General features: G+C 40.7%; 1 protein-coding gene across 9 annotated transcripts in view; it reads right to left on the bottom strand.

Annotated features, from left to right (window-relative positions):
* Positions 1 to 24,403, bottom strand: part of LOC126200408 (uncharacterized) — a 209,482-nt gene that overhangs the window by 137,714 nt on the left and 47,365 nt on the right. For 8 of the 9 annotated variants that reach the window (XM_049936705.1, XM_049936706.1, XM_049936709.1 and 5 more), the window contains exons 3-4: positions 6,163 to 6,318; positions 1,594 to 1,716 (exon numbers count right to left, since the gene is read on the bottom strand). In XM_049936705.1, the coding sequence (XP_049792662.1) occupies positions 1,594 to 1,716; positions 6,163 to 6,318 (279 nt within the window). Of the gene's footprint in view, positions 1 to 1,593; positions 1,717 to 2,438; positions 2,517 to 6,162; positions 6,319 to 24,403 lie in introns of those variants that run through there. The other variant, XM_049936713.1, reaches the window with a different exon arrangement.

Here is a 24,403-nt window from a genome sequence, read left to right as displayed (position 1 = left end):
GCTTCGTGTCTATCTTGGCCACAATAATGCGTTCACTATGCTGTTTGTAGTAGCTAACCCGCACTCCTATTTTTTTATTCATTATTAAACCTACTCCTGCATTACCCCTATATGATTTTGTATTTATAACCCTGTAATCACCTGACCAAAAGTCTTGTTCCTCCTGCCACCGAACTTCACTAATTCCCACTATATCTAACTTTAACCTATCCATTTCCCTTTTTAAATTTTCTAACCATATATACTTATGGGCTTCAATTGAAAGCCAATAAATTGCCTCGCGACACTCTACTACATGGATATGGCATGCATGTGACATGGGTGGCCATCTCAGTGGGCAAGCTTCATATACACGTTCAGAATAATATTGTTCTGTGTGTTTAGAAAGACTGCCCAATGTGCTATTCCACGCCATGGTGCTAAAATGCTCAATGTATAAAAGCATGGTCCATGTGCCAACAGCTTAGGCTTTTTCTATCTTGCAGCCTTTAATATTGTGGTAAATGGACCTCTCTTGTGAAGGACTACCTCAATAAGTATACCAACAATCCTGTGATTGCCGGTGCACAGTAAAATAATCTTGAATGAAAGCCAATCTTTCAGGCTATTGTGGCTCAATCAAAGCAAGATGCTCCTTCAATACAAATAAATGGTATTACTTCATGGTTTATAGTGTAAGAAAGTCTCTTCTACCTTGCCTTTTTTATTTGCATTCTATATAGTAACTCCCTGCCTATATTTCCAAAGAAGTCTCTGTCAGCTCTTTTGTCTTCACTCCTTGCCTACTCATTTATTTTTGTTCTGTATTATATTTACTTCAAAGTTTGTCCCTCTTACAGTCCATCATTTATTTTTATCCATTTGCTTTAACAACAGGAAAAAAATTCACAAAAATGAGTTAACCACTGCTGTTGGTCTGCTGTGAACATATGCAGAGCCCATATCTTGTGCAGACCTTCTGATATCCCAAGGACCATTTCATCATGAAATAAATTGTTGGGACACAGTGTTTGACAAACCTGACTACCACAATTTAAATTTCCCATAATTTTCATACATTAGGTCAGGCAAATGCCAAGATAGTTTCTTTAAGAAAGTCACAGAGGAATTTATTTCCTTCTCTTGATCAAATAGGTATTATATAATAACTATGGTGTGTGTCAACAGGACACAAAACTTTTAACTGCCATTCAGAATGATTCTCTCAATACGAATCCTTGGCTACATCTCCAAAGACCACCGTGATGATGAGATATTATTAAACTCTTCATCCATCCACTGCATGTGGCAACTGTAATTGATACCTTAGAGGTTACATCCAGTACAACATATTTATCTGGAGACATTTCCTTGACCGTTACTAGTATATTTTCCTGCTTGTATCTTGCAGCAGATCTACATAATTAACAGAAATACGTGGAAATACATGTACCATCTGTCTTGAATCTCTTCTTTCTATACAAAGTCTGTCATTCTTATACAAGTTTGTAGCAACAGGACACGCACACGCACACGCGCGCACACACACACACACACACACACACACACACACACACACACACACACACACACACTTGTTTATTTCATAATTACCTTCTTGATGGTTCTGTTGTGATCGAGTTGCATGCAGACGAGACCAAGTAAAAATGGCAGTATTTGGTTTCCCACTGGCATCCACTGGAGACTCTTTCTGGCACTTGCTGGATACATGGTCATCTGTAATTGATACTGAATTTGGACTCAAGTTCTGTAAGAATTAGAATTAAAAATGAAGATATAGGAGATCAAATATCATTACTGTATGATAAGGTAGCAGAAAATGTGAAAAAAATCGCTACCTGCAATTGCTGACTCATTGTATGTACAAGATGTTTTAACAGTTGTATTGCTGCATGTTAAAATATTTGTTTGTTGTGTGGCTACAGAAATTTTATTTCTCTCTTTTCATATAATGGCTGATAATGAAAAGGATGTGTGATGCCTTTGAAGAGAGGTTGAGCTGTCAAATATCAGGTCACAAGCTGTAACATGCCAAAGGGAACTGTCCTTCAGAGCAATGATTACATATTGTCCCTGTTTTCTCCATGTGATTTTTACTGACAATTTGTAACTTTATGTTAATGGAGTTGGTTTTGTGTGCAGTCTTATTTTACCAGACTGGCTTGTTTGTTCAAATATGCAAAGACTGTAACGACAAAAAGTTCTTATTGAAGACTGGACGATAATGAAGTAGTTGCTCTTGTTTTGCATGTTTCGAATTATGTGGGAGAGACTGAGATTAAATTTTTCTGAAAAATACATTTCAAATTATATTACATGCTGTAGCCTGGAGGGAATGCCTGAGCTGTACAACAAAAGGTTGGTGAATTATTTAGGCAAGACAATTTTAAGAGAGAAGAACTTGTTTTAATCTTATATATTAGTTCTGAACCACAGACCTTGCCATTGATGGGGAGGCTTGTAGGCCACAGTGACACAGGTAGCCATACCGTAGGCACAACCACAATGGAGGAGTATCTGTTGAGAGGCTAGACAAACATGTGATTCTTGAAGAGAGGCAGCAGCTTTATCAGTAGTTGCAGGGGCAACAGTTCCGATGATTGAGTTATCTGGCATTGTAGTATCAACCAAAATGACCTTGCTCTGCTGGTAGTGCAAACAGCTGAAACCAAGGGGAAACTACAGCAGTAACTTTTCCTGAGGGCATGCAGCTCTATTGTATGGTTAAATGATGGTGGCACACTCTTGGGTAAAACATTCCAGAGGTAAAAAAGTCCCCTATTTAGATATCCAGGACGGGTCATACTCAGGAGGATGTCTTATCAGGAGAAACAAAACTGGCATTCTATGGATCAGAGCATGGAACGTCATATCCCTTAATTATGGCAGCTAGGTTAGAAAATTTAAAAAGGGAAACAGATAGGTTGAAGTTAGATACAGTACGAATTAGTGAATTTCGGTGGCAGGAGGTACAGGGCTTATTGTCAGGTGAACACAGAGTTACAAATACAAAATCAGATAGAGGTAATACAGGAGTAGGTTTAATAATGAATAAGAAAATAGGAACACAGGTAAATTACTATGAATGCACTACTGTAGCCAAGATAGACATGAAGCTCACATCCACCACAGTGGTAAAAGTTCATATGCCAATTAGCTCCGCAGAAAATGAAGAAATATATGATGAAATAAAACATATTATTCAGATAGTTAAGGGAGACTAACATGTAACAGTCATGAGAGATTGGAATTCGATAGTAGGAAAAGCAAGAGATTGAAAAACAGTAGGTGAATATGGACTTGAGGAAACGAATGAAAGAGGAAACCATCTGACAGAACTTTGCACAGAGCATAATTTAATCTTTGCTAATATTTGTTTTAAGAATTCTGAAAGAATGCTGTATACATGGAAGAGACCTGGCGACATCGGAAGATTTCAAGAGTGATTATATAATGGTAAGACATGGGTTTCGGAATCATATTTTAAATTGTAAGACATTTCCAGGGACAGATGTTGACTTCAAGCTCAATTTATTGGTTTTGAATTGTAGATTAAAACTGAAATAGCAAAAAGGTAGAAAATTAAACTGAAAGAACCAGAGGTTGTTAAGAGTTTCAGAAGAAGCATTAGGGAACAACTGACAAGAACAAGGGAAAGAAATACCATAGAAGAAGAATGGGTAGCTTCAAGAGATGAAACAGTGAAAGCAGTGGAAGATCAAATAGGTAAAAAGATGAGGTCTAGTAGAAATCCTTGGGTAAAACAAGAGATATTGAATGTAACTGATGAAAGAAAAAAAATATAAAATGCAGTAAATGAAGCAGGCAAAGGAAATACAAATGTCTAAAAGATTAGACTGACAGGAAGTGCAAAATGGCTAAGCAGGAATGGCTAGAGGATAAATGTAGGCATTTAGAAGCATGTATTGCTGGGGGAAGATAGATACTGGCTACCGGAAAATTAAAGAGGCCTTCTGAGAAAGGAGAAGAATCTGTACAAATATCAAGAGCTCAGATTAAAAACCAGTCTTAAGCAAAGAAAGAAAAGCTGAAAGGTGGCTATACGAGGGAGATGAACTTGAGGTCAATACTATACAAATGGAAGAGGACGTAGATGAAGATGAGATGGGAGGTATGATAGTGCAAGAAGAATTTGATAGAGCACAGAAAGTTTGAGTCAAAACAAGGCTTCAGGAGTAGACAACATTTTGTTAGAACTACTGAGAGCCTTGAGAGAGCCAACCATGACAAAACTCCTCCATCTGACATGCAATATGTATGAGACAGCCAAAATACCCTCAGACTTCAAGAAGAATACAATAAATCCAATTCCAAAGAAAGCAGGTGCCGACAGGTGCAAATATTATCAAGCTATCAGTTTAGTAAGTCATGGTTGCAAAATATTAGCACAAATTCTTCACAGAAGAATGGAAAAACTGGTAGACGTTGACTTTGGGGAAGACTAGTTTGGATTCCGGAGAAATGTAGGAACATGTGAGCTAATACTGACCTTGACGACGTCTCTTAGAAGCTAGGTTAAGGAAAGGCAAACCTACATTTATAGCATCTGTAGACTTGAGAAAGTTTTTGACAATGTTGACTGGAATATTATCTTTGAAATTCTGAGAGTAGCAGCGGTAAAATACAGGGAGCGAAAGGCTATTAACAACTTGTATAGAAACCAGATGGTAGTTGTACAACTCAAGGGGCATGAAAGGGAAGCAGTGGTTGAGAAGGGTCTGAGAAAGGGCTGCAGCCTATCCCCTATGTCATTCAATCTGTACATTCAGCAAACAATAACGGAAACAAAAAATATTTGGAGTAGGAATTGAAGTTCAGGGAGAAGAGTAAAAACTGTGAGGTTTGCTGATGACGTTGTAATTCTGTCAGAGACAGCAAAGGATGTGGAAGAGCAGTTGAATGAAATGGACAATGTCTTGAAAGGGAGGTTTCAGGGTAAATCAGATGATGCTGAGAGAATTGGATTAGGAAATGAGACACTTAAAGTAGTAGATGAGCTCCATTAGTTGGGCAGCAAAATAACTGATGATGGTCGAAGTAGAGATGATATAAAATGTAGATGCAACGGCAAGAAATGCACTCTGAAGAACAGAAATTTGTTAACGTCAAGTATAGATTTAAGTGTCAGGAAGTCTTTTCTTAAAGTATTTGTGTGGAGTGTGAGAATATATGGAAGTGAAACATGGATGATATGCAGTTTAGACAAGAAGAGAACAGAATCTTCTGAAATGTGGTGCATCAGAAGAATGCTAAAGATTAGATGGGCAGATCACCTAACTAATGAGGATGTACTGAATAGAATTGGGAAGCAAAGAAATTTGTGGCTCAAACTGACTAGAAGAAAGGGTCATTTGGTAGGCCACATTCTGAGACATCAAGAGAGATTCTGAGACATCAAGAGATCACCAGTTTTGTATTGGACGGAAGTTTGGGGGAGTAAAAATCATAGAGAGAGACTAAGAGATGAATATAGTAAGCAGATTCAGAAGGGTGTAGGTCACAGTAGTTACTCAGAGATGAAGAGGCTTGCACAGGATACAGCAGCATGGAGAGCTGCATCAAACCAGTCTTTGAACTGAAGACAACAACAACAACATTAGTTATGTGCCACTAAGTGACAATTTAATTAAAGTATGATGACAGATAAATAGGAAGTTAGTCAGTCTTATCCCTGCTCTACATATCTTAACATCTCTTCCTTCTCATGTTGTAGAAAGCTGAACCTGCAATCTAAAAGTGGAAATAAATATAATAAGGCAATGAAGAATTTGGGTACAAAGTAGGAAACACAGAACTGTGATACATTTTCTATGCTGGTTGAACTGTTATGTTGTGTTCAAAGAACTTGGAGGAGATAAATTATAAAGTGTAAACTTCACCCATGACATGACAAGTACCACAGATTTATCTGAAGGCATATCCTCAGCTGTTATTAGTGTGGATTTGTGCAGTACATGTACATCAATAATGGGAATCCATGCACCATTTATCAAGAGCCCCTCCGTTCTACACAAGATCTGTCATTCTTCTCAAATTGTGTAGCGACTGGAACTCTGAATTACAACAGGGCTTCAGCTCCTGCTTCCCCCCCCCCCCTCCCCCCCAAAAAAACACTTGTTTATTGTAATATTAGTTCATTACCTTGGTGGTTCTGCTGTGACTGAATTACGTGTGGAGACCGGTCAAATACGGTAGTATTTAGTTCCTCATTGATGTCCACTATAGACTCTTTGTGGCATTTGCTGGATACGAGGTCATCTGCAACTGGTAATGAATCCCCATCTTTGGATCCAAGTTCTATAAGAATTAAAAATCTAAAATAAACATATAGGACAACAAAAGATCACTACTTTGTGATAACTGTGGCAGAAAATGTAACTACTCTTTCAAAATGTATTGACAATCATAAGGTTATCTAAGGCTTCAGACATCTGTTTGACAAGAAATGGAAAGAGTATGAGACATACATACAGTAGATGATATCCAAAAACAAAATAGCTTTCTCATCTAATGTTGGAAGAATACAATCAACAGCAAATGTCATTTGGGCTGGATAAATTCTGTGCAAATCAGTTACCTTGTATTTGGAATTCATACAACATCAGTGGCTGATAAGTTATTCTTAATTAGTTCTACCCTCAATATTTTAAACAAAATGTATGTAGTCACATTTTCTTCCCATTTTCTGCCAACTCATTGGACTTTCTCATTCTGAATTTACTTTCTGGAAAATAGATAAATGCCAATACTCAACAGAACTGTGTGTATTGAAAGCTAAGAATATATTCTATTTTTATCTCAATCTAGTGTATGAAGCCTGCTTCCAGATTGCATTAGATGTAAATGTTTCTGCAGGTGAAATACAGGCTAGTGGGAATATGGTACATGGTTCCCATGTACGACAAACATCCTGTCACTCTGTGCAATGGTTATGATAAAATTTGAGCAGAAAAAACATTAATATAAGTGACCACAGTGCTCCAACCTGAGTATTTCTGTTCATGCACAACCTTTTGGATTTGTTCTTATCAGTGAGCACTGTATGACCAACTATTGTCATTGGTTCCCCATATTCATTTCCCATTTTAAATTTTGTTGTGTTTGGTAACAGGGTTTTATTGTCAGGCCCTGGATTGAGTTTCTGTCTGCTGAAGTTGGATCCCTTAATCTGCATTGCATATACTGGAAACACTGAGGCCAATAATCACCACACTCCAATACAATACTGACAGACATACACTATATGATCAAAAGTATCCAGACACCTGGCTGAAAATGACTTACAAGTTATTGGCGCCCTCCATCAGTAATGCTGGAATTCAATATGGTGTTGGCCCACCCTTAGCCTTGATGGCAGTTTCCACCCTAGCATGTATATGTTCAATCATGTGCTAGAAGGTTTCCTGGAGAATGACAACCCATTCTTCAATGAGTGCTGTGCTGAGGAGAGGTATCAATGTCAGTCAGTGAGACCTGGCATGAAGTCGGCATTCCAAAACATCCTAAAGGTGTTCTATAGGATTCAGGTCAGGACTCTGTGCAGGCCAGTCCATTACAGTTATTGTCAGGCAACCATTCCGTGCATTATGAACTGGTGCTCGATCGTATTGAAAGATGCAATCATTATCCCCAAACTGCTCTTCAACAGTGGGAAGCAAGAAGATGCTTAAAAAATCAATGTAGGCCTGCGCTGTGATGGAAATGAAGTCCCATGGTTCTTGACAGAGCATAGGTGAACAATGCGGAAGAGCCACACCGCCGTACTAGGCAAGGTCCTAATGGAGATGGTTTGCCGTTGCCTTCCTCTGACCGTAATGGGGATGAATGATGATGAAGAAGATGTAGCAACCAAAACCGACTGCAGGAACGCCTTTGGCTGCGGATCGGAGCTGCCAGGCGGGGAAGCCGCCGGCGGTGGAGGACGCACCACCGGGTAAACACAGGACGAGTCGGGCGACGGACCAACGACAACTGACAGCAACCGACCACGACCGACTATGACCGACACAACAAGGAAGAAATAAACAACGGAGGCTTGTGGAAACCACAACACCAAACACCAACTACTGTTCTGAGTGGATTTACTAATCCACTCAGAACCAGAGCCAGGCAAGTGTCAACAACGAGCAACGACCAGAACGCAGTACCGCCGAGATAGAAATGAAATCCAGAGCGAGTACCAGACTGACTGGACTAGGGCAGAGCAGGTCCCTATATACGAAACAGGAGGGAGCGGCTATTGGCCGCTGTCTGCACGTGGCGTGGCGGTGGCGCTCTCGCTGCGCGGAATAGCCGCCGCAGAGGCGGAGCCCTCTATGGGCTGACCATGTCCATTTCTTCTGGCGCGTGTTCGACTTCCACGGCGGAAGGTACTAGAGAAGATGACACAACAACACCCAGTCATCTCGGGGCACCTGACCCCGCCGGCAATTGGACCCGGGGCCTGATGCTCGGGAAGTGATAACGCTACCGTGAGACCACGAGTGGCGGACTGTGCTGTGATAGTACCATGCAAAACAACAAGGGGTGCAAGCCCCCCCTCAGTGAAAAGCACGACCACAGCATAACACCACCGCCTCTGAATTTTACTGTTGCCACTGTACACGCTGGCAGATGTTCACCGGGCATTCGCCATACCCAAACCCTGCCATCGGATCACTACATTGTGTACCGTGATTCATCACTCCACACATTTTTCCACTGTTCAATCATCCAATGTTTACGCTCCTTACACCGGGCAAGGCGTCGTTTGGCATTTACTGGCGTGATGTGTGGCTTCTGAGCAGCCGCTCGACCATTAAATCCAAGTTTTCTCATCTCCTGATTAACTGTTATAGTACTTGCAGTGAATGCTGATGCAGTTTGGAATTCCTGTGTGATGGTCTGGATAGATGTCTGCCTATTACACATTACTTCAACTGTCAGCGATCTCTATCAGTCAACAGACGAGGTCGGCCAGTACGCTTTTGTGCTGCATGTGTCCCTTCACGTTTCCACTTCACTATCACATTGGAAACAGTGGGCCTAGGGAAGTTTAAGAGTGTGGAAATCTCGCGTACAGACATGTGGCACAAGTGACACCCAATCACCTGACCACGTTCAAAGTCTGTGAGTTCCACGGAGTGCCCCATTCTGCTCTCTCATGATGTCTACTGACTACTGAGGTCGCTGATACGGAGTACCTGGCAGAAGGTGCTAGCACAATGCACCTAATACGAAAAACGTATGTTTTTGGGGGTGTCTGGATACTTTTGATCACATAGTGTATTCTCGATACATTTTGCAAGATACAAAATTACGTCACAACACTGAAAAGGATTTTGTGAAATTTTCTGAAGAAAATTCTGGAACTTTGGGAAATTGTGTTACAAACTGTTGTCACACCCAGCATAATGTTAAGTATCATGACCAGGGAAAACTGCTGAGAAGCCAGTGGTCACTGAATGTTTTTATCCATCTATATAAATAATGTTAAAATTGTGATACTTATTTATAAAATGTTACCACAGAATGCTTTTACAATCAGATTTTCAGAGTTTTCTGTTTTAAAATAAGTCAAATTTGAAATCATTATGCACGTTCTGAAAAACCAAGGTGATGACTTACTCAAATCTTAACATAAAAGACTGATATTTCCCACATGCGATTCCGAAAGATGGCTCTTTGCACAGGTCCCAAAGTCTATCATTATTCACAAAGTCACTCAAAAGTCACACATAGGTGAGCTAGCAACGGTGTCATATCATTGGTGAAGAAACAATACCATGTACGGTTGTTGTCTTCCGTCCTGAGACTGGTTTGATGCAGCTCTCCATGCTACTCTATCCTGTGCAAGCTTCTTCATCTCCCAGTACCTACTACAGCCTACATCCTTCTGAATCTGCTTAGTGTATTCATCTCTTGGTCTCCCTCTATGATTTTTACCCTCCATGTGCCCTCCAATACTAAATTGGTGATCCCTCGATGTCTCATAACATGTCCTACCAACCAATCCCTTCTTCTACTCAAGTTGTGCCACAAACTCCTCTTCTCCCCAATCCTATTCAATACCTCCTCATTAGTTATGTGATCTACCCATCTAATCTTCAGCATTCTTCTGTAGCACCACATTTCAAAAGCTTCTATTCTCTTCTTGTCCAAACTATTTATCGTCCACGTTTCACTTCCATACATGGCTACACTCCATACAAATACTTTCAGAAACGACTTCCTGAAGCTTAAATCTATACTCGATGTTAACAACATTCTCTTCTTCAGAAACACTTTCCTTGCCATTGCCATTCTACATTTTATATCCTCTCTACTTCGACCATCATCAGTTATTTTGCTCCCCAAATAGCAAAACTCCTTTACTACTTTAAGTGTCTCATTACCTAATCTAATTCCCTCAGCATCACCCAACTTAATTCGACTACATTCCATTATCCTCGTTTTGCTTTTGTTGATGTTCATCTTATATCCTCCTTTCAAGACACTGTCCATTCGTTCAGCTGCTCTTCCAGGTCCTTTGCTGTCTCTGACAGAATTACAATGTCATCGGCGAACCTCAAAGTTTTTATTTCTTCTCCACGGATTTTAATACCTACTCCGAACTTTTCTTTTGTTTCCTTTATTGCTTGCTCAATATACAGATTGAATAACATCGGGGAGAGGCTACAAGCCTGTCTCACTCCCTTCCCAACCACTGCTTCCCTTTCATACCTCTCGACTCATATGACTGCCATCTGCTTTCTGTACAAATTGTAAATAGCCTTTCGCTCCCTGTATTTTACCCCTGCCACCTTCAGAATTTGAAAGAGAGTATTCCAATCAACATTGTCAAAAGCTTTCTCTAAGTCTACAAATGCTAGAAACGTAGGTTTGCCTTTCCTTAATCTTTCTTCTAAGATAAGTCGTGGGGTCAGTATTGCCGCACGTGTTCCAACATTTCTACGGAATCCAAACTGATCTTCCCCTAGGTCGGCTTCTACCAGTTTTTCGATTCGTCTGTAAAGAATTCGCATTAGTATTTTGCAGCTGTGACTTATTAAACTGATAGTTCGGTAATTTTCACATCTGTCAACACCTGCTTTCTTTGGGATTGGAATTATTATATTCTTCTTGAAGTTTGAGGGTATTTCGCCTGTCTCATACATCTTGCTCACCAGATGGTAGAGTTTTGTCAGGACTGGCTCTCCCAAGGCTGTCAGTAGTTCTAATGGAATGTTGTCTACTCCGGGGGCCTTGTTTCGACTCAGGTCTTTCAGTGCTCTGTCAAACTCTTCACGCAGTATCATATCTCCCATTTCATCTTCATCTACATCCTCTTCCATTTCCATAATATTGTCCTCAAGTACATCGCCCTTGTATAGACCCTCTATATACTCCTTCCACCTTTCTGCTTTCCCTTCTTTGCTTAGAACTGGGTTTCCATTAAAGCTCTTGATATTCATGCAAGTGATTGTCCTTTCTCCAAAGGTCTCTTTAATTTTCCTGTAGGCAGTATCTATCTTACCCCTAGTGAGATAAGCCTCTGCATCCTTACATTTGTCCTCTAGCCATCCCTGCTTAGCCATTTTGCACTTCCTGCCGATCTCATTTTTGAGATGTTTGTATTCCTTTTTGACTGCTTCATTTACTGCATTTTTATATTTTCTCCTTTCATCAATTAAATTCAATATTTCTTCTGTTACCCAAGGGTTTCTACTAGCCCTTGTCTTTTTACCTATTAGAACCTCTGCTCCCTTCACTATTGCATCCCTCAAAGCTACCCATTCTTCTTCTACTGTATTTCTTTCCCCCATTCCTGTCAATTGTTCCCTTTTGTTCTCCCTGAAACTCTGTACAACCTCTGGTTTAGTCAGTTTATCCAGGTACCATCTCCTTTAAATTCCCACCTTTTTGCAGTTTCTTCAGTTTTAATCTACAGCTCATAACCAATAGACTGTGGTCAGAGTCCACATCTGCCCCTGGAAATGTCTTACAATTTAAAACCTGGTTCCTAAATCTCTGTCTTACCATTATATAATCTATCTGATACCTTTTAGTATCTCCAGGGTTCTTCCATGTATACAACCTTCTTTCACGATTCTTGAACCAAGTGTTGGCTATGATTAAGTTATGCCCTGCGAAAAATTCTTCCAGGTGGCTTCCTCTTTCATTTCTTAGCCCCAATCTATATTCACTTACTATGTTTCCTTCTCTCCCTTTTTCTACTCCCGAATTCCAGTCACCCATGACTATTAAATTTTCATCTCCCTTCACTACCTGAATAATTTCTTTTATCTCGTCATACATTTCATCAATTTCTTCGTCATCTGCGGAGCTAGTTGGCATATAAACTTGTACTACAGTAGTAGGTGTGGGCTTCGTATCTATCTTGGCCACAATACTGCGTTCACTATGCTGTTTGTAGTAGCTAACCCGTACTCCTACTTTTTTATTCATTATTAAACCTACTCCTCCATTACCCCTATTTGATTTTTTATTTACAACCCTGTATTCACCTGACCAAAAGTCTTGTTCCTCCTGCCACCGAACTTCACTAATTCCCACCATATCTAACTTTAACCTATCCATTTCCCTTTTTAAATTTTCTAACCTACCTGCTCGATTAAGGGATCTGACATTCCACACTCCGATGCGTAGAACGCCAGTTTTCTCTCTCCTGATAATGATGTCCTCTTGAGTAGTCCCCGCCCGGAGATCCGAATGGGGTACTATTTTACCTCCGGAATATTTTACCCAAGAGGATGCCATCATCATTTAATCATACAGTAAAGCTGCAAGCCCTCGGGAAAAATTACGGCTGTAGTTTCCCCTTGCTTTCAGCCGTTCGCAGTACCAGAACTGCAAGGCCATTTTGGTTAGTGTTACAAGTCCAGATCAGTCAATCATCCAGACTGTTGCCCCTGCAACTACTGAAAAGGCTGCTGACCCTCTTCAGGAACCACACGTTTGTCTGGCCTCTCAACAGATACCCCTCCATTGTGGTTGCACCTACGGTACGGCTATCTGTATCATTGAGGTAGGTAAGCCTCCCCACCAACGGCAAGGTCCATGGTTCATGGGGAGGGAAATGCCTAATACATTTCACAGCCGTGCTAAATTTGCATCGTAGCACTACAAGGAAATATTGGATCAAATAAAAATGTGAAACAAAAAAAATCGCTTTAGGAAGCTTAATTATGGCACATACGTGGAATTCTCTCGGTATTTATGCCATGATCTGTTACTTAAGCGGTATTTGTTTGTCAGTCTCCCGTCATGACTTGACACATTTACATTGGTATTTGGTGCTGAGAAAGCTAGTAAGAACATGTACTGTAGCATTAATCATTTTTACTGAAAGATTTCATAGAAACAATTTAAATAAATATACTGTTTACATAGTTCCAATAATGCCTGCACATTTCTTCAAGAAAAATCCTAAACGTCACTCAAAGCAGCAACAGAGAAGTACCCTACACTGATACTTGTCACACAGTTACCTCCACAATTGTTTCATTCATAAGGTATGTTGTCATAATAACTATGACAATCTTTAGGAAGAACAGATTTAAGTTGTAAATGATCCCATTTGGATTTCTTGATTTTCAGTCTTTCCTTGTATAGTTTCGGGAAGCAAACATCTTGAAGAATTTTCGTCGGACACCTCGGTAATTCTTGCCACACCTCGTTGAAAGAGCACTTGTAGTAAATAATACCATTTGGGCGGTACTGTAGTGCCTCAGATTGGTAACTGTAGGCTCATTTTTTACAGCTCTTCCAGGCCTAATTGAGTCGTACAGCCACAAACCTTTCTTTGCGTAGTTGATGAAAAAGGAATAATCTAGGTAATGGACTTCATATGGCTGTGGCTTTTTTCTGGCTTCTTGAGATACAGCGTATTGGCTAGGAAATGTAACTTCACATCCTTTAAGCTTGCACTCAATGGAACTGTGAACAGAGTCGCATTCCATCTGAATATGGCCTTTCTCCAAAAACTTTTGTGTAATCAATACTCCAGTATCAATTGCTAATCTTAAAAGAGCATTTGATAATATCACATTTCTGTTCTGATACACTCAGCCATCAGAATACAGAATGACTTGAACGGGATTTTCCTTAATCATTCTGGATAGGGTGTCCATGATGCATGAGGCAAAACATGATGCAGCCAAATCACCTTGCGTTTCATCGAACCAGTAACAAACTGCATCATGACTTTCTAAATTATACATTGTAAAGTTATGAACAGCCAACTTTGTTTTATAATAAACTGCACTTGCACTTAAAAATGGAGCTACTTTCACGGCCTGTAAGTCCATGGTGTACACTGAGCAGAGCTTCTGCTGGGCTTCTTTCTTGTCAGCATCGTTTTGCATCCTTGCCTGCTCTTTCTGTTCTGCGTGTTGCTTCTTCACATCTTCACTCAAGTTACCAAGCCTGTAATTACAACAAGTTGCACTGGTCTTTCTTGGGGGAAAATAAGCTAATATTACCATCTTCTAAAATCAAGTTAAAGGTAGCCCAACTTAATGATGAAACCTTCTCCACATGACAGTTTCCACTTAGAATCCACACAGCTGTTGTCTGGATTGTAGAACAGGCTCAAGGTACAACTCTGAGGAGGATTTCCTGCAGTAATACGATGAAAGTTTCGGAAGAAGTCCAGGAATTCTGTCATGAAGGTTCTCTCATCTTTCTTCTTCGTCTGTTTGATTCGAGGTCATGACGATACAGTATCAGGACTTATCCCATGTGTGAAATTACCCAGCCAATATCAGACAGTCCATTCTTTAATCCCAAGAGTATTGAGAAACATCTTTTTGCATACTTTATGTTTCCCCAGCTCATTTTTCAAATGATACATGAGCGTCCATTTTCTCCTGGATTCGCCAGTGTTCTTCCCTGGACGTTTGGTTGGAATTACGTCCACAAGGTTGATAATATAAACCTTCCTCTGATCCCACAACACCGTTCCCCAAAATGTGTTAAATACTGCCTGCCTATCATCAGCAGAAAACTGATGACACTTCCTTTGAACGGATTTCTGGCATATCTTCAAAGTATATGTTGGACCTAATTTTCATGCCTCCCTTGGACTATCATGCGTGATTTTACCAATTCGACTTCTTTTGTATCCAAAATATGCCTGTTCACGCATTCTCAGAATTTTATTGGTATTTTTCTTCCAATCTTCAGGATGTGGTTTAGACTTCCTTTCCCTGTCACTGCTTACATCACCATAAAATTCTTGGCCTTCACTGTCAGCATCATTACTGCTCCCGTGATCTTCCGATAATTTATCCAGAGTGTTTGGCAAACAATGAGCACCATCGCATAGCAATGAGTATGAAGTACTGTCGTCTCTAGTGGGAACTGTGACTGTGGTTTCATTTTGAGCATTGTTGGATACAGCCATTGAAGTTTCTAGATGGAAAAATATTTATAAAGTAATTTAAGCACACAAAGATGAAGCTCAAATTCATGTATTTATGAGAATGACGGCATCAGTAATACTATTAACAATAATCCTATAAAATTGACCTGCATCATTAGATGTTGCAGGAACAGTAACCAAGAACCCCCATATAAGAAATTAATTCTTCTTCGGTAAATGTAACTTCAGCGTTATGACTTTTCTCACCTGTTGTTTGCTCTGCATTTATGGGAGATCCTACAAGACAGTGGACAGTCTAGTAATCTTTGGCAGAAATGAATAAAGCGCAGAACGAGTGATGTGGGGGCGTTCTGATTTATATCACAATAAGACACTTGCGATGCTACTAATTTTCAAAGGTGAATAACAAAGCAATTTTCTTACCACTGTCAGTCACTCTCAGGAACGATTCTCCATTTTCATAAGCTGATTTCAGCTGAGAAACAATTTCTTCTTCGTAAAAAGATTGTCATCTATATCACTGTCCACTATCACGAATGAAGCTACAAACCTGGAACCACTTTCGAGCAATGTTAAATACGTAATAAGGCAGCAACAATGTGCTGTGGCTGCACGCACTTTTGTATTTACATGGTATTGTTTAAACTATCCATAGATTGTAGTACGCGGTATTTAATTCTTTAAGGTTCCGCAGTTTTGCCATCTATTTATACGCGGTATTGTTTTAGATAATTTTTTCATGGTAAATAATTAAAAATTTGGCATTATGGCGTAAGAGCAGATGTGCATATGGTCAACGACATGATCTGACTGAAAAACGAAAAATCGGCAATTTGTCACTTACGTGGTATTGTTTCTTCATCGACGATATGTAGGTGCCTGGAGACAACAGGGAATAAACATCATATCATGAATAGCTGCTGCCTAATGTGAAAGGGTAGTTCCACAGGCCAGGAATGGAATTGTTCAAAACATCCCTGTGGTGAACCTAACAGTGGATTATATTCAGTACCTTGAGGTAGGATAGTCCAGCTGACTTGTACACCACGCACACCTAATGAAGCTGGGAACTTAAAACCAGTTTTTAATGCTCATTCCTCTAGCCTCTTTACAGTTATCTGTCACTAACATGCACTTTCTGTGAAACTGGAAAGTTTACTAAAAATTAACTAGTTATCCACAAAGCACTAGTCATAGACCTTCACTACAGATGTAATACTATCAATAGGTATTAAAAACAATGTCAACTTCAAATAACTCTGCCTTGAGGGATGTTGTTCTCTTACGTAAAAAAATTAATAGAACTTCTCTAGGTCAATATTGAACATAGTGTGGGAAGAAGTAGGACAGACAAAACATGGAGATATCCACACACATACCATAGGAAATTATGCTTCCAAATAGTATCAAGGCCATCCAATATATATATATATATATATATATATATATATATATATATATATATATATATATATATATATATATATATAAAATCTTTTAGATGTTGCTTATGAAGGAAAGCCTGTGTGATGTAGTCCCCTCCAGCAGTGTCAAGTTATCAACAGTGGATTGGTACCTCTTGAACCCACACTGAAAATAACTATGGAGCTGCCTGGTTTATAGAATCCAGATAAGGTTATAGTGCCTCGAGAACTTCGGGGGAAAATTCGAGAGACACTTATATTTCTACCATCTCAAACACACATTATTTTAAGAATGAGTGTGTGAAAGTGGAACTGTGTCTACTGCACCACGATTATGTGTGTGCAGGACTGGTGTATATCAGACGGTTGATCGGCATAGGCAGGTAGACGCAGCGCTCGCCTCAGAAGTTACACGCCCAGCACAAGCAGCAAAAGCGATGTACTCCGTGATGGTGCTACATCAGTCATTATTGAGAACAGTTCAAAGTTGTTAAAGAGAAGAAAAGACAGTTACTTATCCACTTACTTTCGTGAGGTCAGGATGGTAGACTTGCTAGAGTCTTCTAGATTGTATTTGTTATAAAGTATGCAAGAGTCTCTGTCGAAGCGGTAATTGTTGGGTTTACAAAAATTAATCATTTATATGGTGTATTGCTTGTGGAAGTGAAAATATAGTGAGATTGGTTTAAAAGTATCCTGAGTGTACGGAGTTATTTTAAGAGTATAAAAAGTTCCTCCAAGACATTATCTTATCTTCAGAGAAGAATTTGGGCAGACAATTGCACCTGGCTATCCTGAAAAGAAGATCGGTAAAACAACTCCACGTAAGCTCAATAATAAAGTGGGAGTGGGAGTCTGGCACACCAGCACCACACTGCTCCCTCTAGTCACCGGAAATTGCCAGAACGTGGCGACCAAAGTGATCAGGACTCGAAAAGGAGGAATTTTTTGGAGTAAATTGAGACAAGAAGAAGTTGAGAGTTGACATAGCAACCCTTAATAACAAGATGGAGAAATTGGTTTGTAGGATTTGATTAAGAAGATTTGGGTGTGGGAAGGAAGCAATCTTCACACACGCAGTAACCAGCCACCGCCGACGCAGTAACCAGCCAACGTTGCTGGTTGCCGTTTGAGTTGCAGACTTTGTGCCCGCCGACGGCGACACCGTGACCAATGTTGGACGCTGCTGGCACCCGTGCTATTCACCAGTGCTGATTCTACACCTCACGGACGAAGCTTAGAACTCTATGCTGGGTGAGCTAAAGACAATAACTATTAGAATGTAAAGTAGTGTTGTCATTATTCACAGAGGTGATTTTTTTAATGATCACAAGGTCAAGAAAAGAATAAAAATATGGAGCAAGAACAACAACCTACAGAAACTTCCGAACTGGGCATGGCCATAAGAATTAGTAGAGAGATCCCAGATTGGACTAAATTAGCAAATTTAATAACTGCTCAAATTTCCTCTTTAAGTGAAAAACTAGACGAAGATTCAGCTTCTTTAAGACAAGAACTAAATTCTCCAAATGCTTCAGTAAGGGAAAAAATAGAGGGACAAAATGTAGCTGCAACTGCTCAAATTGACTCTTTGAGAAATGAAAGAAGTACAACTTTAAGTGAAAAATTAGAAGCACAGGGTGAAGCTGTAAATTCTAAATTTGAGGAGTTAAATGATAATGTGGAAAATTTACGAGTAGATTTCAAGAATCAATTAAGTAATTCTTTAACTGTACAAATAAATCAAATGTTTATGGACTTTAACCAAAAGCAGGATGATCAATTTCAGCAGTTGACCCACAAATTAAAATTTTATATTGAAGACAAGTGTAACAATATATTAGCATCATTTCAAAATGTATGTAATGTTGACGGAGGACATCGAAAAAGTGCAAAGAAGGGCAGCTTGTTTCGTGTTATCGTGCAATAGGGGTGAGAGTGTCACTGATATGATACACAAGTTGGGATGGCAGTACTGAAAAAAAGGCTGTTTTCTTTGCGGGGAGCTCTATTTACACAATTTCAATCACCAAATTTCTCTTCCGAATGCGTAAAAAATGACCACTAAGACAAACAAATACAAAGAAACTGTGACAGAGATAAAATGGAGGGAGGTTAGCGACCTCAGAGAGAAGGCTAAATTTCCACCCTTAGATAGTACAATAAAAATCCCCCTCTTGAATAAAACATAAAACTAAATCTGCTGTTGAGGCATTGCCGCCCAACACCGAAGGTAGGGTGCTGGGAAGGTTAAAAGTCTGCCGCAGAGTGGCTAAAAGTGGGCAGTCCAGCAAGATGTGGACAACAGTCATATGTGAACCACAGTGACACCAAGGTGGATCCTCGCAACGGAGGAGGTAGCCATGTGTTAGCCACATATGGCCAATGCGATGCCAGCAGAGAACCACAGAGTCCCTGCGAGAGGCCCACATGGAGGTCTTCCACACATTCGTCGTCTCCTTAAGGGCATGCAGTTTGTTGTGTGTACTGAGATTATGCCATTCCGTCTCCCAAAGTTGAAAAATTTTGTGGCGTAATAAAGATTGCACATCAGTTACAGGGGTGCTGATCTCCAGAAGTGGTTTCTGTGTAGCCTGTCGGCAAGTTCATTTCCTGGGATTCTGACGTGGCCTGGGGTCCACACAAACACCATGGAACAACTGGACCATTCCAGGCGCACAGATGGACTCCTGTATGGTCACTACCATAGAATGGCGGGGGTAGCACTGGTCAATAGATTGTCGGCTGCTCAAGGAGTCAGTACAGAGAAGAAACGACTCACCAGGGCATGAGTGGATGCGCTCAAGAGCACAAGAAATGGCCGCCAGCTCTGCAGTGAAAACACTGCAGCCATTTGGCAAGGAGTGCTGTTCAATATGTCCTCCATGTACATACATGAGGCCAATGAGCCATCAGTGTAAACCACTTCATGGTCCCAGTACATGTCAAGAATCGAGAGGAAGTGACAGCAGAGAGCTGCGGGGTTAACTGAGTCCTTAGGACCACGGGAAAGGTCCATGTGAAGCTTCGGCCTAGGTGTACACCTTGGAGGTGTACGTGAATGGACCTCGAGTATAGGTGGTAAAGGCAAGGACTCCACTTCAGACAGAAGAGATTGGACGCAAACCGCAATCTTAAGCCCTGACCCGGGCCTCCGATGTGGAAGATGAACCGCTGTGGATGGGAAAAGGAGATGTTAATTTGGATGAATGTGTGCAACATAAATGACGAGTAGTTGTGCACGCCTAACCTTCAATGGAGGGACTCCGGCCTCCACCAGGATGCTGGTCACCAGACTCGTCCTAAAAGCTCATGTTACCAGTCGAACGACACGGTGGTGCACTGGGTCGAGTGAATGCAACGCTGAGGCCGTCACCGAACCATAGACCAGACACCCATAGTCAAGGTGGGATTGAACAAGGGCTCTGTAGAGATGCAGCAGTGTAGAGCGATCTGCACCCCAGTTGGTGTTGCTCAGGCAGCGGAGGGCATTGAGGTGCTGCCAGCATTTGTGCTTCAGCTGACGAAAATGAGCAAGCCATGTAAATCGGGCTTTGAAAACCAGTACTAAGAATCGATATGTCTCCACTACAGTGACTGGATCATCATTAAGGTAAAGTTCTGGTTCCGTATGAATGGTACGACGCCGACAGAAGTGCATGACACACGCCTTCGCGGCTGAAAACTGGAAGCCGTGGGCTAGAGCCCATGACTGCGCCTTGTGGATGGCTCCCTGGCTCCCTGTAGGTGCCGCTTGGCAACACCAGCACTGGAGGAGCAGTATGAAATGCAGAAGTCATCTGCATACAGAGAAGGTGATACCATCTGCCCACATGCCACCCACTCCAATCAGGGGCTCTCCCCATGGGCGCCACCCAGCCACAGCAAAGGCCACCTGGCATGATGGCCATTGCCACCAGTCCTGATGCCCCAGGAAGACAGCCTCTACTCCTTGGCATAGGTGGGGAGTTTACAGCAGTGCAATCCCTGTGTTGTCAGGGGGCTCCCACCAAATGGGTACATGACGCCCCCACCACAACGGACTGGCTACCATGCTGGATATTGGGCACAGAGAAATCCAATACTGTCATGGGGGCGAAAGAGGACAGGAGTCAACGGAAGAAGAAGACAACCCTGGAAAGTGTCCTTGCCCAAATAGTTGAACTGCAGGTGGAAATGCAAAGCTATGACAAGAGGTTCAGGAGATTGAGTCTACGGGCACTATGGATAACTCATGCACCATGTAAGGTGTCCTTCCCCATATGGCCCAAACTTCTGTAGAATTTGGAAAGTGGAAGGTCAATCCATAAAATGTGACCTGAACTTATAGTGCCGAAAAGCAAGAGACTCCTTTTAGTCACCTCTTGCAACAAGCCTATTCTAACCCCCAGACCTGCAGGAGGATCAGTGACTGGTATCTGTAGACTTTTGACACAGTGATCCCTTTGATCATTACTTGCCGACTTGTTTGGATAACAGTCACTGAATGCAGGCCCGTATTTTGACTGGGCCAGAGGTGGGATTCTTCATATGTGTCAGTCAGGGGACCTGAAGATGGTATAATGTAGCACCAAAACTGGCTGCTTAAAATAACAACTGGAAATTTAGACAGCTGAAGATGCTTTGATTCGATATTTTGTAAGTTATGGAAACAAGTGACAACTGTTTCACAAATTAATTTTGTTCACCTTAATTATATGACAGAATTCTGTTCTCAGCACCTGAAAGGCTGTGAGTTTCTCACCAGATGGCCTATACTTGAATATCTACTGAGCCACATATCTGTTTCTAATAGCATAACAATACTCATGATCCCACCACAGACAAGCAGCCTTCACAGCTGTCTGGAAGAATTTAATACTGATATCTCAGCTGGGTACTGACTCATGCTTCTAACGTGATCCATCTATCCATGGACCTTGTCCCACGTTGAAACATAACCAATTGGCAAAAAATTATAACTGCAGGTGGTTAAAACAATGGACTCACATTCAGGAGTGTAGCAGCCAATCCCATTCATCTGATCTAAGTTAGCAAACAAGGAAACCTTTTCCCAACTTTAAATTTCATGCCTGGTTTTTTATGCAAGTTAAAGTCTGCTTTTACTCAGTGCTATACTTTACCCTTGACTATCTGCATACAGTTCAACTTTATTAGTACTGCTGTGCCAGTGAATCTACGCACAAAAAAAGCCTCTAGTACCGAGAGGAAACATAATAAATGACTCACAGAGTTTAGATATTACTTACGAATACACTACACAGAAGAGATACCAAAACAGATAGTTTTCATGAAAATTTAATAAAAATAAACTCTTTTTGTAATCTGTATCAAGTGAAGATAAGATGTATTAAGTTTACTTCAGCTGATAATGTTTACACCACTCACAGACATGAGTTTCAAAAATACAATCCATAAATGGATTACAAAAATAATTATATTCCTGGGATATGGTACTTCTTTTCTGGCTGCAATGGTGTTTCAGCATAGTGTTAAAACCTCTGAAGGAACAGGGTGCAGCTGTGGAGCACACTTCGTGTCAGCAGGCCTCTGACTCATACATGGATCTGTTCAGCCACTGAAATAAAAGGTTGACAAGACCAACCTTGTTCAAAGAATTTCAACGAAGCTCAAAATCTGCAGCATTGTCCCCAGAACTGAACATGGAGCCCCAGTTCTGGGTCAAGCACAAGGCTTGAACCCGAGACTAAAAATTTTCTGTAACAAGCTAGGCTGCAATTTCCTAGATTTGTGCCATACGGTTGACAAATGAAGGGTCTCACTAAATGAGTCACGGATGCAACACATAAAGGCTACAACCCAGATAGCTGACCACATGTGGGGTACACATAAGGGTTCTTTAGATTAGGCGACTCTCCATCCTGTACAGATGACTCTATTAAAATTTCAGTGATCAACTATTAAAGCATTTACAATGGAGACCCACAATTTGAAGCACTTCTATGAGGGGTGTTTGAAAAGTCTGTGCAAAAATATAAACTACTTACATGTTTGGAGTAAACTTTTTTTTATTTTTCAACATAGTCTCCTTTTAGACGTAAACACTTCGTCCTTGTTGATCCCTTCCGAATAATAGGAATTGTCCAAGTCTGCAAAATAGCTATTAGTTGCTGCAATCACCTCCTTGTTTGAATAAAATCTTTGTCCCGCCAGTCATTTCTTCAAATTGGGGAACAAATAGTAGTCTGAGGGAGCCAAATCTGGAGAATAGGGGGAGGGGGGGGGGGTGATGTGAAATGAGTTGGAATCCAATTTCCATTAATTTTGCGACCACAACTGCTAAGGTGTGTGCTGGTGCATTTTCATGATGGAAAAGTACTTTTCTGCGGTCCAATTGCTGGCGTTTTTCTTGCAGCTCGGTTATCAAACGGTCCAATATAGATGAATAATATTCACCTGTAATAGTTTTACCCTTTTCTAGATAGTCAATGAGGATTATCCCTTGCGAATCCCAAAAGACAGCCGCCATAACCTTTCCGGCCGAAGGAATGTATTCATGTTTCATTCACAGTGACGAAACGACGCTTAAAGTCCTGCGGATTCTTCCTGAACAGCTGCAAACAATCCTTGCAACATTTCACACGATTCCATTTTTGGTCAAGCATGAGCAATCATGGAACCCATCTTGCAGATAGGTTTCTCATGTCCAAATGTTTATGCAAAATATTATGTATCCATTCATTCGAGATGCCCACAGCACTATCAATTTCACGCACCTTAACTCTTTTGTCATCCATTACCATATCATGGATTTTATCAATGATTTCTGGAGTCGTAACCTCCACAGGGTATTCAGAAAGTTCAGCATCACTTGTGCCCATATGGCCACTATGAAAATTTTGAAACCACTTATAAGCTGTTCTAATCAAAGGAGCAGAGTCACCTCAATGTTTCTCAAGCTTCTCTTAGTCTCCTGAGTCATTTTGCCTTTCATAAAGTAATGTTTAATCACTACACAAAATTCTTTTTCATCCGTTTTTTGACAATCACTCAACTTCCTTGATTCACACGAATGACAAACACAAAGAAATAGACCAATATGGCTGAAACTTGGTGTGTATTCTTTACTTGGTGTGTATTCTTTACTTGGTGTGTATTCTTTACTTGGTGTGTATTCTTTCCAAAGATCCTACTAACTAAACATGACCTTGATACGCGCCGGTGGTGCCATCTCCCAGACTTTGCATGGACTTTTCAAACGCCCCTCATAAAAAGTGGTGAACCTCACATAATACTACCCGGCTAAAACCTGAAACTTTGGAAATTTTGGACGTAAATCGAAGAGTATATCAAAAGATAGGCTAATGGGAAATTGAAATGATGTATACGTTCTGGCGGTTTCTGGCGCCTAGAGAGAGCAATGTGGTGCTGGTATGCCAGACTCACACTCCGACTTTATTTTTGAGCTTACGTGGAGTTGTTTCACCAATCTTCTTTTCAGGATAGCCGGGTTTGATTGTCTGCCCAACTTCTTCTCTGAAGATAAGATGCTGTTTTGGAGGGACTATTTATACTCTTAAAATAACTCCGTACACTCAGGATACTTTTAAACCAATCTCACTATATTTTCACC

This window comes from Schistocerca nitens, chromosome 1 (genome assembly GCF_023898315.1).
Source record: "Schistocerca nitens isolate TAMUIC-IGC-003100 chromosome 1, iqSchNite1.1, whole genome shotgun sequence".
NCBI lineage: Eukaryota > Metazoa > Arthropoda > Insecta > Orthoptera > Acrididae > Schistocerca > Schistocerca nitens.
This window is presented reverse-complemented; position numbering and strand designations above follow the sequence as displayed.